This window comes from Oncorhynchus kisutch, unplaced genomic scaffold (assembly GCF_002021735.2).
Source record: "Oncorhynchus kisutch isolate 150728-3 unplaced genomic scaffold, Okis_V2 scaffold3958, whole genome shotgun sequence".
NCBI classification, from domain to species: Eukaryota; Metazoa; Chordata; class Actinopteri; order Salmoniformes; family Salmonidae; genus Oncorhynchus; species Oncorhynchus kisutch.
In genome coordinates this window covers 55,001-71,139 of record NW_022265903.1, presented here as the reverse complement: position 1 = coordinate 71,139, position 16,139 = coordinate 55,001, and the positions used below count along the sequence as shown (strand labels likewise).

The window sequence follows — 16,139 nt, the reverse complement described above, 5'->3', positions numbered from 1 at the left end:
TTTAGTTGTTACTGTGTTAACCACAACCAACATGTTGGATCTCTGTTTAGTTGTCACTGTGTTAACCACAACCAACATGTTGGATCTCTGTTTAGTTGTCACTGTGTTAACCACAACCAACATGTTGGATCTCTGTTTAGTTGTCACTGTGTTAACCACAACCAACATGTTGGATCTCTGTTTAGTTGTCACTGTGTTAACCACAACCAACATGTTGGATCTCTGTTTAGTTGTCACTGTGTTAACCACAACCAACATGCTGGATCTCTGTTTAGTTGTCACTGTGTTAACCACAACCAACATGTTGGATCTCTGTTTAGTTGTCACTGTGTTAACCACAACCAACATGCTGGATCTCTGTTTAGTTGTCACTGTGTTAACCACAACCAACATGTTGGATCTCTGTTTAGTTGTCACTGTGTTAACCACAACCAACATGTTGGATCTCTGTTTAGTTGTCACTGTGTTAACCACAACCAACATGTTGGATCTCTGTTTAGGGGTCAGTTCTCTAAAATGAGTCTCTCTGGGGAGAGAGAGGAGGGGGGCCCTGCCTCTAAAATGAGTCTCTCTGGAGCGAGAAAGAAGGGGGGCCCTGCCTCTAAAATGAGACTCTCTGGGGAACATGACACCAAAGCTAAGAGGTGAGATTACAATCTTGTTTGTTTCTAAAACGTGTTTCCATCATTTTTTCACATCTGTTATTTATCAGACAGTATTGCTCAGGGGAACCTTGTCTGTAAATTATTGTTGTTCTAACATTTTAATTCATAGTTTTTTGTGGATTAATTTTTGTTTTGCAAAACGCTATATAGCTGGAATGGAATGTTTGTATCCTGTATATGAGACTGTGATATGTGGTTGTCTCACCAGCAAACACACACACACACACACACACACACACACACACACACACACACACACACACACACACACACACACACACACACACACACACACACACACACACACACACACACACACACACACACACACACACACACACACACCCCTCTATAAAATTGTAGCATGACACAATCATTTAGCCTCTTAATTATTATCTAATATGTTGGCAGGCATAACTTTATAGTTTTTATTCTGATCGTTGTTACAAGCTGAATTCTGACAATATATCCGTTATATCAACACACTCTTCACTCCTGTTGAAACCAAAAAGGGTTCTATCTTCCTACAATAAACAGAACCACTGAGGTTCTATATAGAACCCTTTATAGGAGGTTAGGAAGTGTCTGACTATACAGTATATATAGAACCCTTTATAGGAGGTTAGGAAGTGTCTGAGTATACAGTATATATACAATATATATAGAACCCTTTATAGGAGGTTAGCCTGTCTGAGTAAACAGTATATATAGAACCCTTTATAGGAGGTTAGGAAGTGTCTGAGTATACAGTATATATACAATATATATAGAACCCTTTATAGGAGGTTAGCCTGTCTGAGTATACAGTATATATAGAATATATATAGAACCCTTTATAGGAGGTTAGGAAGTATCTGAGTATACAGTATATATAGAACCCTTTATAGGAGGTCAGGAAGTGTCTGAGTATACAGTATATATAGAACCCTTTATAGGAGGTCAGGAAGTGTCTGAGTATACAGTATATATAGAATATATATAGAACCCTTTATAGGAGGTTAGGAAGTGTCTGAGTATACAGTATATATAGAATATATATAGAACCCTTTATAGGAGGTCAGGAAGTGTCTGAGTATACAGTATATATAGAACCCTTTATAGGAGGTTAGGAAGTGTCTGAGTATACAGTATATATAGAATATATATAGAACCCTTTATAGGAGGTTAGGAAGTGTCTGAGTATACAGTATATATAGAATATATATAGAACCCTTTATAGGAGGTTAGCCTGTCTGAGTATACAGTATATATTTAACCCTTTATAGGAGGTTAGTCTGTCTGAGTATACAGTATATATTTAACCCTTTATAGGAGGTTACCCTGTCTGAGTATACAGTATATATTTAACCCTTTATAGGAGGTTAGCCTGTCTGAGTATACAGTATATATAGAACCCTTTATAGGGCTCTTTGGTCAGAACTCTAGAGGTTCTTCTTCACTGAATTGATCTTCATTATATCTAAACACACTGGTGGTCAGGGAGGCATCTCTTTGTTTGAACGATGGTCCACGTCAACTCTGGCATTACAATACATACATTACAATACAACGTTGACCATTAGTTACAGCAAACAACAAACATGTCTCTTCTGCTCCGTTCTTAACCCCTCCTCTCTTCACTAGATGGACAGTAACTTTAGTGTTTAACCCCTCCTCTCTTCACTAGATGGACGGTAACTTTAGTGTTTAACCCCTCCTCTCTTCACTAGATGGACGGTAACTTTAGTGTTTAACCCCTCCTCTCTTCACTAGATGGACGGTAACTTTAGTGTTTATCCCCTCTGTGTCCAAGGACCAAACTTTTGAATATTATTTTCGGTGTGCCTCAAGTAGGCTTGAAACATGACATTTACAACAACGTTTTTTTCTGATAACTAGTTAATTGCATCCGCCATGGAGCCCAGTTTCATAATATTACGTTATGTTACATAGTAATCGCTAAAAAACAGGCCTTATTTTAGGTCATTCTTCTCCCTGCCAGCTCCTATTAGTTCTATTGAGCTCCGTGGAATCAACTCACCTTCTGAACGTTCTATTCCCAGCTCATTGTTCTGCGTCACAATGGCAGCTTCACCATTGTATCAATGACACCTGCTGAGCCTAGCAGGTGTCGTGAATGAGTTATGTAGTACCCACAGAAGGCCACAGAGAGGAGCAAGAGAGCAAAAAACCCATACTGTTTTTTGCCTTAAAAACCCTAAACCTAACAATCAAACCAAATGTATTTATAAAGCAGCATCTAACCCTACGTATTACCTATTTTAGCCTAAACCCTAATTATTTTAGAAACTGTTATAGTAATAATATTATGTTAGTAAATACCATTATAGTACTAAATAGCACTGATTATTTTGTTAATCTAAACCTGTCTCAGCATTTTGCTGTTTTTGGTTTGTTATTTTATTATATTTATTATTTCAAGGCAGAACACTTGATCAACAAGACTCCTGTTTTATTTTTCAAATGTAGTTTGAACTGGGTGACCAAGTAACCTCTATGTGAAAGTCCAGTAATTGGCGTGTGAAAGATGGGTCAGGTTAGAGATCTAAGGAATTAACCAGAAAAATACACTTTATTTCTCAGCTGCCCCACCAATGTCTGTCGGTGAATTAATAACTTTTCATTGCTAAATGTCCAATAGATGGGAGCATAATACCACGAAGCATCAGTTATAGACTACAAGCAGCAATATGATGGACCATGAAGCATCAGTTATAGACTACAAGCAGCAATATGATGGACCATGAAGCATCAGTTACAGGCTACAAGCAGCAATATGATGGACCATGAAGCATCAGTTATAGTCTACAAGCAGCAATATGATGGACCATGAAGCATCAGTTATAGTCTACAAGCAGCAATATGATTGACATAAAATAGCAGCAACCACAGACCATATGTCCCATGCTTTTCTAAAATGGTCTCATTACTTTAGTTAGCTGTATATCTCCTATTAGGGCTGTGTTGCTTTTGGGAGAGAAAAACAAGTGACTATAGCAGGTATTGAATCCCAGGTAAATAATCACTAGTCAGAACCTCAACCTTAGTATACATGCATTATAAAAATCATCTTAATATCTGATATTGCGAGTAAACAACCTCAGAATAGAAAAGACAGAGTGCGTCTTCCAGCTCGTCAATATATTACATCACACAACCCAGTTAGCACTTAGCAAATAGCACATTTTCCACCGGGATTCAAACCAGCCACCTTTAGACCACAGGTCCAACTCCTTAACCACTGGGTGAAAACCTGAGTTAATCTTGGTGAATAAACATGAGTTAATCTGCCAAAATGAAGCCAAAATGCTTTAGAGACATACATGGTAGCACTTTTTATACATAATTATTTTACATAAATCATTGCCAAAAGCACAAGACATATATTATTAATGTATTGATCATATCAAATATAAAACATTATTTTAACTTTTCAAAGCAATTACATGTGGCTCAGGAACCACTGACTCACTGCATTATTCTATAGTATTATCAAGACACCTGCTGTTAACTCTTAACTACTTAGGACACCTGCTGTTAACTCTTAACTACTTAGGACACCTGCTGTTAACTCTTAACTACTTAGGACACCTGCTGTTAACTCTTAACTACTTAGGACACCTGCTGTTAACTCTTAACTACTTAGGACACCTGCTGTTAACTCTTAACTACTTAGGACACCTGCTGTTAACTCTTAACTACTTAGGACAGCTGCTGTTAACTCTTAACTACTTAGGACAGCTGCTGTTAACTCTTAACTACTTAGGACAGCTGCTGTTAACTCTTAACTACTTAGGACAGCTGCTGTTAACTCTTAACTACTTAGGACAGCTCACGAGGTGTCCTAAATATCTGCCGACTAGGTGGGACTAGAGACTTCATGCATAGTTACCCACCCACTTATACCCATAAGTGTAAAATGTCTTTATTCTCAGCACTTATATGGCCAATGTTCTACTCTGAGACACTGTGTGAACATGGTCCCAGATCTCAACATATTGTTATAGAAAAACATAGAATGTTTGTTTTACATAATAATCCAAAATGAATATTACTAATGTAACCCACTGTAAAGACTGGGTTTAGTTGATTGTGTTGCACTGATCATGTCCGCGTTCTGGAACTGTCCGCGTCCCCGTACAGAACTGTCCGCGTCCCCGTACAGAACTGTCCGCGTCCCCGTACAGAACACTCCGGTTACGCGCAGAGTGGACTGAGGTGATCTTGGGGAATAACGACGTAGTTTGTTACAGTGTTGAAACACCGAAGTTTATTGTTCAATTTGCTTTTTTCTTTACGGTCAGGGACAGTATGAGTGTAGCCAGATCCTTTTCACTCTCTATCCTTGTTTCAATTTGTGGTTCACCGGATTCATCATCGAGACGAGAGACAAACGAACGACCTGCTAGCTAGTCGGTACAGCTCGGTAAGTTAGCTAGCTACTCTACCAGCAGCATCCTAGTTATCCTAGCTAGTCGGTACAGCTCGGTAAGCTAGCTAGCTACTCTATCAGCAGCATCCTAGTTATCCTAGCTAGTCGGTACAGCTCGGTAAGCTAGCTAGCTACTCTACCAGCAGCATCCTAGTTATCCTAGCTAGTCGGTACAGCTCGGTAAGCTAGCTAGCTACTCTACCAGCAGCATCCTAGTTATCCTAGCTAGTCTGTACAGCTCGGTAAACCAGCTAGCTACTCTACCAGCAGCATCCTAGTTATCCTATCTAGTCGGTACAGCTCGGTAAGCTAGCTAGTTACTCTACCAGCAGCATCCTAGTTACCATAGCTACCACTACATCATCACCGGCTGTCTGCATTTCTTCTGGACCGATGAAGCTCCACCGGTTGTTTCTTCCACCTGTTAAATCCCGGTGAGGCTTCTCCCTCTCTCGTTGACGGATGCTGGCTACCTCTGTCCGGTTCTCCTCTCTTCACTAGATGGACGGTAACTTTAGTGTTTAAACCTAAATAAATAGTAACAATAGCAGGTATTGAACCCCGGGTAAATAATCACTAGTCAGAACCTCAACCTCGGTATACATTCATTATAAAAATCATCTTAATATCTGATATTGTGAATAAACAACCTCGAGAGTGCGTCTTCCAGCCCTCCAATAAATTACATCATTCAACCCTCCCGGTTAGTAAATGTACCTCAACATCCCCCGGAGAAGGCAGAGTAACGACACCAGCCTTTTAGCGGGGCTGACAGACTGACTACAACGCTCGCGACGCCAAATTAATTTCGTTATTAAAAATGACACACTGCTCGCGCCATTAACTAACGTCAGGAAGTCAGTTCTATTTGTGAAACTCTTCTTATGTTTCCCCATCTGAGCTCAGAGTAGATGAGAGATGTAATGTTTGTCTCTGTTGTGTTGAAGTCCAATCAAGCAGGAGAGACCAGCCTCCCCTGTTCCCAGCTGTGTGTCCATGAAGAGTGACCAGTCTATGAATCTACCTATAGAGTTTAGAAAGGGAGACTTTTCTACTGAACAAAGGTAAGAAGAACTCATGGGTCCTGGTCAGTGAGTTAAACAACACTGTCTCTAGTCATTTCTCCTCTCCCATTTTCCCATTTATTGTTGTTGTTTTCATAATCCATAGGCTCATCCTTTTGTCCATTTTCATAGTCCTAAAACAATATTAAACAAACACAACATTCCCTCCGTGTGTGTGTGTGTGTGTGTGTGTGTGTGTGTGTGTGTGTGTGTGTGTGTGTGTGTGTGTCTGTGTGTGTGTGTGTGTGTGTGTGTTTGTGTGCACTCCCTGGATGAGGAGTGGTAATCTCTATCCTGATTTTCTAGTCACTTTTACCTCTACCTACATGTACATATTATCTCAATTATAGCCTCATTATTACCTCAATTACCTGGTACCCTGCACATTGACTCAGTACTGGTTCTCCTTATAGTCTCATTATTACCTCAACTACCTCGTACCCTGCACATTGACTCAGTACTGGTACTCCTTATAGTCTCATTATTACCTCAACTACCTGGTACCCTGCACATTGACGCAGTACTGGTACTCCTTATAGTCTCATTATTACCTCAACTACCTGGTAGCCCTACACATTGACTCAGTACTGGTACTCCTTATAGTCTCATTATTACCTCAACTACCTGGTACCCTGCACATTGACTCAGTACTGGTTCTCCTTATAGTCTCATTATTACCTCAACTACCTGGTACCCTGCACATTGACTCAGTACTGGTACTCCTTATAGTCTCATTATTACCTCAACTACCTGGTACCCTGCACATTGACTCAGTACTGGTTCTCCTTATAGTCTCATTATTACCTCAACTACCTGGTACCCTGCACATTGACTCAGTACTGGTACTCCTTATAGTCTCATTATTACCTCAACTACCTGGTACCCTGCACATTGACTCAGTACTGGTTCTCCTTATAGTCTCATTATTACCTCAAATACCTGGTAGCCCTACACATTGACTCAGTACTGGTACTCCTTATAGTCTCATTATTACCTCAACTACCTGGTAGCCCTGCACATTGACTCAGTACTGGTTCTCCTTATAGTCTCATTATTACCTCAACTACCTGGTACCCTGCACATTGACGCAGTACTGGTACTCCTTATAGTCTCATTATTACCTCAACTACCTGGTAGCCCTACACATTGACTCAGTACTGGTACTCCTTATAGTCTCATTATTACCTCAACTACCTGGTACCCTGCACATTGACTCAGTACTGGTACTCCTTATAGTCTCATTATTACCTCAACTACCTGGTACCCTGCACATTGACTCAGTACTGGTTCTCCTTATAGTCTCATTATTACCTCAACTACCTGGTACCCTGCACATTGACTCAGTACTGGTACTCCTTATAGTCTCATTATTACCTCAACTACCTGGTATCCCTACACATTGACTCAGTACTGGTTCTCCTTATAGTCTCATTATTACCTCAACTACCTGGTACCCTGCACATTGACTCAGTACTGGTGGTACTCCTTATAGTCTCATTATTACCTCAACTACCTGGTAGCCCTACACATTGACTCAGTACTGGTACTCCTTATAGTCTCATTATTACCTCAACTACCTGGTACCCTGCACATTGACTCAGTACTGGTTCTCCTTATAGTCTCATTATTACCTCAACTACCTGGTACCCTGCACATTGACACAGTACTGGTACTCCTTATAGTCTCATTATTACCTCAACTACCTGGTAGCCCTACACATTGACTCAGTACTGGTACTCCTTATAGTCTCATTATTACCTCAACTACCTGGTACCCTGCACATTGACTCAGTACTGGTACTCCTTATAGTCTCATTCTTGTTATTTTGTGTTGCTATTTCCTTATTTTTATTTACAAGTCACAAGGACAACGTAGCACGTCCTGTGAACACGTCAGGGTTCCATAGCCGGAGGCAGACCAGCAGGAACTGGATCAGCAGCACAACAAGGTAACACGTCTGGTGAACAGGTCAGAGTTCATATCCTCAGGTAGACCAGTAGAAACTGGATCAGCAGCACAACAAGGTATCACGTCTGGTGAACAGGTCAGAGTTCATATCCTCAGGCAGACCAGCAGAAACTGGACCAGCAGCACAACAAGGTAACACGTCTGGTGAACAGGTCAGAGTTCATATCCTCAGGTAGACCAGTAGAAACTGGATCAGCAGCACAACAAGGTATCACGTCTGGTGAACAGGTCAGAGTTCATATCCTCAGTCAGACCAGCAGAAACTGGATCAGCAGCACAACAAGGTATCACGTCTGGTGAACAGGTCAGAGTTCATATCCTCAGGTAGACCAGTAGAAACTGGATCAGCAGCACTACAAGGTATCACGTCTGGTGAACAGGTCAGAGTTCATATCCTCAGGCAGACCAGTAGAAACTGGATCAGCAGCACTACAAGGTATCACGTCTGGTGAACAGGTCAGAGTTCATATCCTCAGGCAGACCAGTAGAAACTGGATCAGCAGCACTACAAGGTATCACGTCTGGTGAACAGGTCAGAGTTCATATCCTCAGGCAGACCAGTAGAAACTGGATCAGCAGCACAACAAGGTATCACGTCTGGTGAACAGGTCAGAGTTCATATCCTCAGGCAGACCAGTAGAAACTGGATCAGCAGCACAACAAGGTATCACGTCTGGTGAACAGGTCAGAGTTCATGTCCTCAGGCAGACCAGTAGAAACTGGATCAGCAGCACTACAAGGTATCACGTCTGGTGGAGCCTGTATCAATACTGATGGGATGGAAAGAAAGGGAGCTCTGCTCTCAGATCAGCTTTCTCCATTCAAATATGTTCTTTACATTAGAATTATTTCACAATACTGACCACGGATCAGCTTCTATTATCCCCTATGGCTACAAATACTAAATGAATAAAATGTCAAATATAAGTGTTTTACATACAGATCTCATATTACTGTATTGAATTATTATATTAAAATATTTAAATATTGATGTTAAAAGTGTATCATTTATATAGTTATGTTAAACATTAAACGTTAAACATTCCTTATTAAACATGTATTTATTTGTTACATTTGACTGTGTAGCAGATATATATTATTACTGTGTAAAACCTAGCAGATATATATTATTACTGTGTAAAACCTAGCAGTACTACTGATTCCTCTGAGAGTGAGACAGATATATATTATTACTGTGTAAAACCTAGCAGTACTACTGATTTCTCTGAGAGTGAGGCAGATATATATTATTACTGTGTAAAACCTAGCAGTACTACTGGATGAGAGTGAGGCAGAAATAATTTAGAAAAAACATGATTATTTGTCTCTGAAAAAAACACAACTTATAAACATAATTTTTTTAACGTTCGCGACGCTAAATGAATTTCGTTATTAAAAATGACACACTGCTCGCGCCATTAACTAACGTCTGGAAGTCAGTTCTATTTGTGAAACTCTTCTTATGTTTCCCCATCTGAGCTCAGAGTAGATGAGAGATGTAATGTTTGTCTCTGTTGTGTTGAAGTCCAATCAAGCAGGAGAGACCAGCCTCCCCTGTTCCCAGCTGTGTGTCCATGAAGAGTGACTGGTCTATGGAACCTCCTATATACTTTAGAGAGGGAGACTCTACTGAACAAAGGTAAGAAGAACTCATGGGTCCTGGTCAGTGACTCCTTATAGTCTCATTATTACCTCAACTACCTGGTACCCTGCATATTGACTCAGTACTGGTTCTCCTTATAGTCTCATTATTCGCGTCAACGAGCGTCTAGAAGTCAGTTCTATTTGTGACGCAGTTCGCGCTGCATCTCGTCATTGGTTTATAGAAGCAGGTACCCACGTGCCATCACCTCATTGGTTTATAGAAGCAGGTACCCACGTGCCATCACCCCATTGGTTTATAGCAGCAGGTACCCACGTGCCATCTCCTCATTGGTTTATAGAAGCAGGTACCCACGTGCCATCTCCTCATTGGTTTATAGAAGCAGGTACCCACGTGCCATCTCCTCATTGGTTTATAGAAGCAGGTACCCACTGGCCATCTCCTCATTGGTTTATAGAAGCAGGTACCCACGTGCCATCTCCTCATTTAGCAAGAAAACATAAACAAACATTTCTGAAATGGATATATAGCTTTTTGGAATGAAACTCTTATGTTTCCCCATCTGAGCTCAGAGTAGATGAGAGATGTAATGTTTGTCTCTGTTGTGTTGAAGACCAATCCAGCAGGAGAGACCAGCCTCCCCTGTTCCCAGCTGTGTGTCCATGAAGAGTGACAAGTCTATGGAACCTCCTATAAATCATCAAACAGACCTGGCCTCCATATTCAGTGTATGTGGTCCTGTTATGTACATTTGTTTTTGTTTACCTCAAGTAAAGTTGATCTGTCAATCATTCATTCATGTGTTAATGTCTTGCTTAACTGATTTACTTGATTTATTTCAGTTGCTTGAAGAGAAAATGATGACATTTGTGAAGAACGAGCTGAAGATGTTCAAGAGGATTCTTAGTCCAGAACTCCCAGAAGGCTTTGAGAGTCAGAAGCAGGATAAGGAAGTACTGGATGCTGAAGATGAGCAGCAGGAGAGCAGTGCCAGAGAGGGGGCTCTGAAGATCACACTGCACATCCTGAGGAAAATGAACCAGAAGGAGCTTGCTGACACACTGGAGAAATGTAAGATCTGTCTGCCTCATGTTGAATGCTGATTCATAACATGTAAAAGCTGTAGCTAAAGTACAGCTAAAGTAGCTGTGTAACTCAATGATATTGTAGCAGCCTTAACACAACACCTAGTGACCTCATCAAGTAGCAGCAGCGATGTGTTGTGGTGATTAATTTAGAGAGAGAGAGAGAACATTAATAATACCATCAATAATACCGATAATAATATAATCAGTCACACCAGTCTGTAATGCATTATGACAACATTTACACATTTATACAGTCAGTTAAGATAATAAATTATTATAATGTACAACTTTATAACAGTCCTACGATACTGTAGACATTAAAACAGACGTAATATTAATATCCTCTGTGTTATTTCTAGATTCAGATGAGCTCGCTGTGATTTGCCAACGTGAACTCAAATCTAATCTAAAGAAGAAGTTTCAATGTGTATTTGAGGGGATCGCTAAACAAGGAAACCCAACACTTCTCAATAAGATCTACACAGAGCTCTACATCACAGAGGGTGGAACAGGAGAGGTCAATAATGAACATGAGCTGAGACAGATTGAGACAACAACCAGGAAACAAGCAAGACCAGAGACTGCAATCAAATGTAACGACATCTTCAAACCCTTAACTGGACAAGACAAACTTATCAGAACTGTGCTGACAAAGGGAGTCGCTGGCATTGGAAAAACAGTTGCTGTGCAGAAATTCATTCTGGACTGGGCTGAAGGAAAAGCAAATCAGGATGTCCAATTTGTATTTTCATTCCCTTTCCGGGAGCTGAATTTGATGAAAGAGGACAAACACACTTTTATTGAACTTCGTAATCACTTCTCAATGGAGACCAAACAATCAAGAATCTCCAACCTCGACAAGTACAAAGTGCTGTTCATCTTTGATGGTCTGGATGAGTGCCGACTGCCCCTAGACTTCCAGAAGAACAAGATATGTTGTGACGTCACAGAGTCAACCTCAGTGGATGTTCTGCTGACAAATCTCATCAAGGGAAATCTGCTTCCCTCTGCTCTCCTCTGGATAACTACCCGACCTGCAGCAGCCAATAAGATCCCTTCAGGGTGTGTTGACCAGGTGACAGAGGTACGAGGGTTCAATGACCCACAGAAGGAGGAGTACTTCAGGAAGAGATTCAGTGATGAGGACCTGGCCAGCAGAATCATCTCACACATAAAGACATCAAGGAGCCTCCACATCATGTGCCACGTTCCAGTCTTCTGTTGGATTTCTGCAACAGTCCTTGAACAAATGCTGAAACACAAGAGAGAAGAGATGCCCAAGACTCTGACTGAGATGTACACACACCTTGTGATGTTTCATACCAAACAGAAGAATGAAAAGTATCTTGGGAAAGAAGAGACAGGTCCACACTGGAATAAAGAGAGCATTCTGTCACTGGGAAAACTGGCTTTTCAACAGCTTGTGAATGGCAATCTGATTTTCTATGAAGAAGACCTGAAAGAGGCTGGCATTGATGTCAATGAAGCCTCAGTGTACTCAGGATTGTGCACACAGCTCTTTAAAGAGGAATGTGGGCTGTACCAGGACAAGGTGTACTGCTTTGTTCATCTGAGCATTCAGGAGTTTCTGGCTGCTGTATATGTGTGCCTCTCATTCATCAACAACAATGAGAATGTAATGGCTGAACTGCAATCAACATCCAGGAACTTTTCTGTGAGGATCAAACAAAGGCGTAAAGTTACTTTCTACAGGAGTGCTGTGGATAAAGCCTTACAAAGTGAGACGGGAAACCTGGACCTTTTCCTCCGCTTCCTTCTGGGCCTCTCACTGGAGTCCAATCAGAAGCACTTACGAGGTCTACTGACAAAGACAAGAAGCAGCTCACAGAGCCATGAAGAAACAGTCAAGTACATCAAGAAGAAGATCAGGAAGAATCTCTCTCCAGAGAGGAGCATCAATCTGTTCCACTGTCTGAATGAACTGAATGACCATTCTCTAGTGGAGGAGATCCAAAGATACCTGAGATCAGGAAGTCTCTCAAAACCCAACCTGTCACCTGCACAGTGGTCAGCTCTGGTCTTTGTGTTGCTGACTTCAGAAAAGGAGCTGGATGTGTTTGACCTGAAGAAATACTCCAGATCAGAGGAAGGTCTTCTGAGGCTGCTGCCAGTGGTCAAAGCCTCCAGAGCTGCTCTGTGAGTAAATAACATGACATATAAGAACTAATCATCAGGAAGAAATATTCAGTTTAGAGAAAAATATGTATTATAATATGTATAATATATTATTTTGAAAAACATATTGAATAAATTCATTGATTTTCACATTATAACATTATGACCATACAATTATAGGAGATGGAAGATTAATCTTTATGTTGTTTGAGAGAATAAACCAAATGCATCTACCATTGTCCTTCTACACTACTGGTGTTAAATGAACAGTGTGTTTGTGAAGTCATGATGATCTCTTTGTCAGGCTGTCAGGCTGTGGAGTCACAGAGGAAGGCTGTGCTTCTCTGGTCTCAGCTCTGGAGTCAAACCCCTCACACCTGAGAGAGCTGGACCTGAGTAACAATAACCTGAAGGATTCAGGAGTGAAGCTGCTCTCTGCTGGACTGGGGAATCCCCACTGTAAACTGGAGACTCTGAGGTCAGTATTATCAGATATGAAAGCACTTTATGTATGTAGTTCTCACATTTGAAAAGTCATAATTATTCGGTTATATTCACTTATAGTGTATTAAAGTAGTCATACGTTTAGTATTTGGTCCCATGTTCCATGCCTGCAGTGATTACATCAAGCTTGTGATTCTACTAACTTGTTGAATTTATTTCCAGTTTGTCTTGGTTGTGTTTTAGATGTTTTCCTAATAGAAACTGAATGGTGAATAATGTCCTGTCATTTTGGAGTCACTTCACTTGTATTGTCAGTAAGAATAGAAGATGTTTCTGAACACTTCTACATTCATGTGGATGCTACCATGATGATGAATAATCAGGAATGAATCGAGAATGATGATGAATGAGAAAGTTACAGAGGCTCAAAGATCCCCTCTGTTATTGGTAATGGTGAGAGGTTAGCATGTTTTGTTGTAGCCTCTGTTATTGGTAATGGTGAGAGGTTAGCATGTTTTGTTGTAGCCTCTGTTATTGGTAATGGTGAGAGGTTAGTATGTTTTGTTGTAGCCTCTGTTATTGGTAATGGTGAGAGGTTAGCATGTTTTGTTGTAGCCTCTGTTATTGGTAATGGTGAGAGGTTAGCATGTTTTGTTGTAGCCTCTGTTATTGGTAATGGTGAGAGGTTAGCATGTTTTGTTGTAGCCTCTGTTATTGGTAATGGTGAGAGGTTAGCATGTTTTCTTGTAGCCTCTGTTATTGGTTATGGTGAGAGGTTAGCATGTTTTGTTGTAGCCTCTGTTATTGGTAATGGTGAGAGGTTAGCATGTTTTGTTGTAGTCTCTGTTATTGGTAATGGTGAGAGGTTAGCATGTTTTCTTGTAGCCTCTGTTATTGGTAATGGTGAGAGGTTAGCATGTTTTGTTGTAGTCTGTTATTGGTAATGGTGAGAGGTTAGCATGTTTTCTTGTAGCCTCTGTTATTGGTAATGGTGAGAGGTTAGCATGTTTTGTTGTAGCCTCTGTTATTGGTAATGGTGAGAGGTTAGCATGTTTTGTTGTAGTCTCTGTTATTGGTAATGGTGAGAGGTTAGCATGTTTTGTTGTATCCTCTGTAACTTTCTCACTCATTATGATTCATTCACGATCTTTCTCAGTCAAGGCTTGATGTTGTCATTGTGTTCGAGGAATATGGGACCAGATAAACTTTTGTCTAATGTAATACACTTTAAGTGTCAGAATAGTTATGACTTCTTCAAAAGGGGGACTAGATACATAAAATGCTTTTAATTTTTCTAAACGTTGAAACAGAAATGTATGAAAATATCCTCAAATAAAAGGTGACATTATAAACTGTCACCTCATATGAAACATTTGATCTGAAATCCAAAATGCTAACAGTGTAAGCAGGGAAAGCTAAGCGAAATATTTTAATATAACCTGTCTGTCATTGTATTTCTCTGTGTTTGCAGACTCACTGGCTGTAAACTCACAAACACATCCTGTGAAGTGTTGGCCTCAGTTCTCAGTTCAAACCCCTCACACCTGAGAGAGCTGGATCTGGGTAACAATGACCTGAAGGATTCAGGAGTGAAGCTGCTCTCTGCTGGACTGGGGAATCCCCACTGTAAACTGGAGACTCTGAGGTCAGTATTCCTGTAGTTGGTCAACAAGTGATAACTGTTCACCAGATCCACATGTGTTTACCAGACACACATAGTCCACACCATATGTGTTTGGACAGTGAAGCTTACAGTTTTAAATTTGTAAACTGGAGACTCTGAGGTCAGTATAATATATATTGTGGACTGTATACTCAATACAATCTAAATCTGATACCTCACTGTCTAAATAGATATGGTGTGGACTGTATACTCAATACAATCTAAATCTGATACCTCACTGTCTAAATAGATATGGTGTGGACTGTATACTCAATACAATCTAAATCTGATACTTTGATAATTTATAATAATGATACACTATTTTATGAATAGATATGGCAGGTTTCACTTTTACTGATATATCTGAATATGTTGAAAAAATATACTGCCACTATTTTCACCACCAAAGAATATCAGTGTGATTTTAATATGATTTGACTCTTTGCAGGCTGTCAGGCTGTCTAGTCACAGAGGAAGGCTGTGCTTCTCTGGTCTCAGCTCTGAGGTCAAACCCCTCACACCTGAGAGAGCTGGACCTGAGCTACAATCACCCAGGAGACTCAGGAGTCAGACTGCTCTCTGCTGGACTGGAGGATCCACACTGCAGACTGGAGAAACTCAAGTATGATAAACATTCTTACCATTCTTACCATTACTTACTTAGACAAAGTTATGTCTCCAGTGTGTGTGTGTGTCTCCAGTGTGTGTGTGTGTGTGTGTCTCCAGTGTGTGTGTGTGTGTGTCTCCAGTGTGTGTGTGTGTCACCAGTGTGTGTGTGTGAGTGTGTGTCACCAGTGTGTGTCACCAGTGTGTGTGTTAGTGTCTCCAGTGTGTGTGTGTGTGTGTCTCCAGTGTGTGTGTGTGTGTGTGTCTCCAGTGTGTGTGTGTGTGTGTGTGTCTCCAGTGTGTGTGTGTGTGTCTCCAGTGTGTGTGTGTGTGTGTGTGTTAGTGTCTCCAGTGTGTGTGTGTGTCACCAGTGTGTGTGTGTGTGTGTCTCCAGTGTGTGTGTGTGTTTCCAGTGTGTGTGTGTGTGTGTGTGTCACCAGTGTGTGTGTGTGTTTGTGAGTGTGTGTCAC

General features: G+C 40.7%; 1 protein-coding gene across 1 annotated transcript; it reads left to right on the top strand.

Annotated features, from left to right (window-relative positions):
- The first annotated feature begins 500 nt into the window (after positions 1-500).
- LOC116352900 (NLR family CARD domain-containing protein 3-like) lies at positions 501-12,981 on the top strand. The gene is made up of 7 exons (XM_031821296.1): positions 501-644; positions 6,045-6,161; positions 8,020-8,109; positions 9,655-9,768; positions 10,346-10,460; positions 10,575-10,803; positions 11,180-12,981. Exons 1-7 carry the CDS (start codon positions 517-519, stop codon positions 12,979-12,981), a joined length of 2,595 nt encoding a protein of 864 aa, XP_031677156.1. The 5' UTR covers positions 501-516.
- The last annotated feature ends 3,158 nt before the right edge of the window (positions 12,982-16,139 follow it).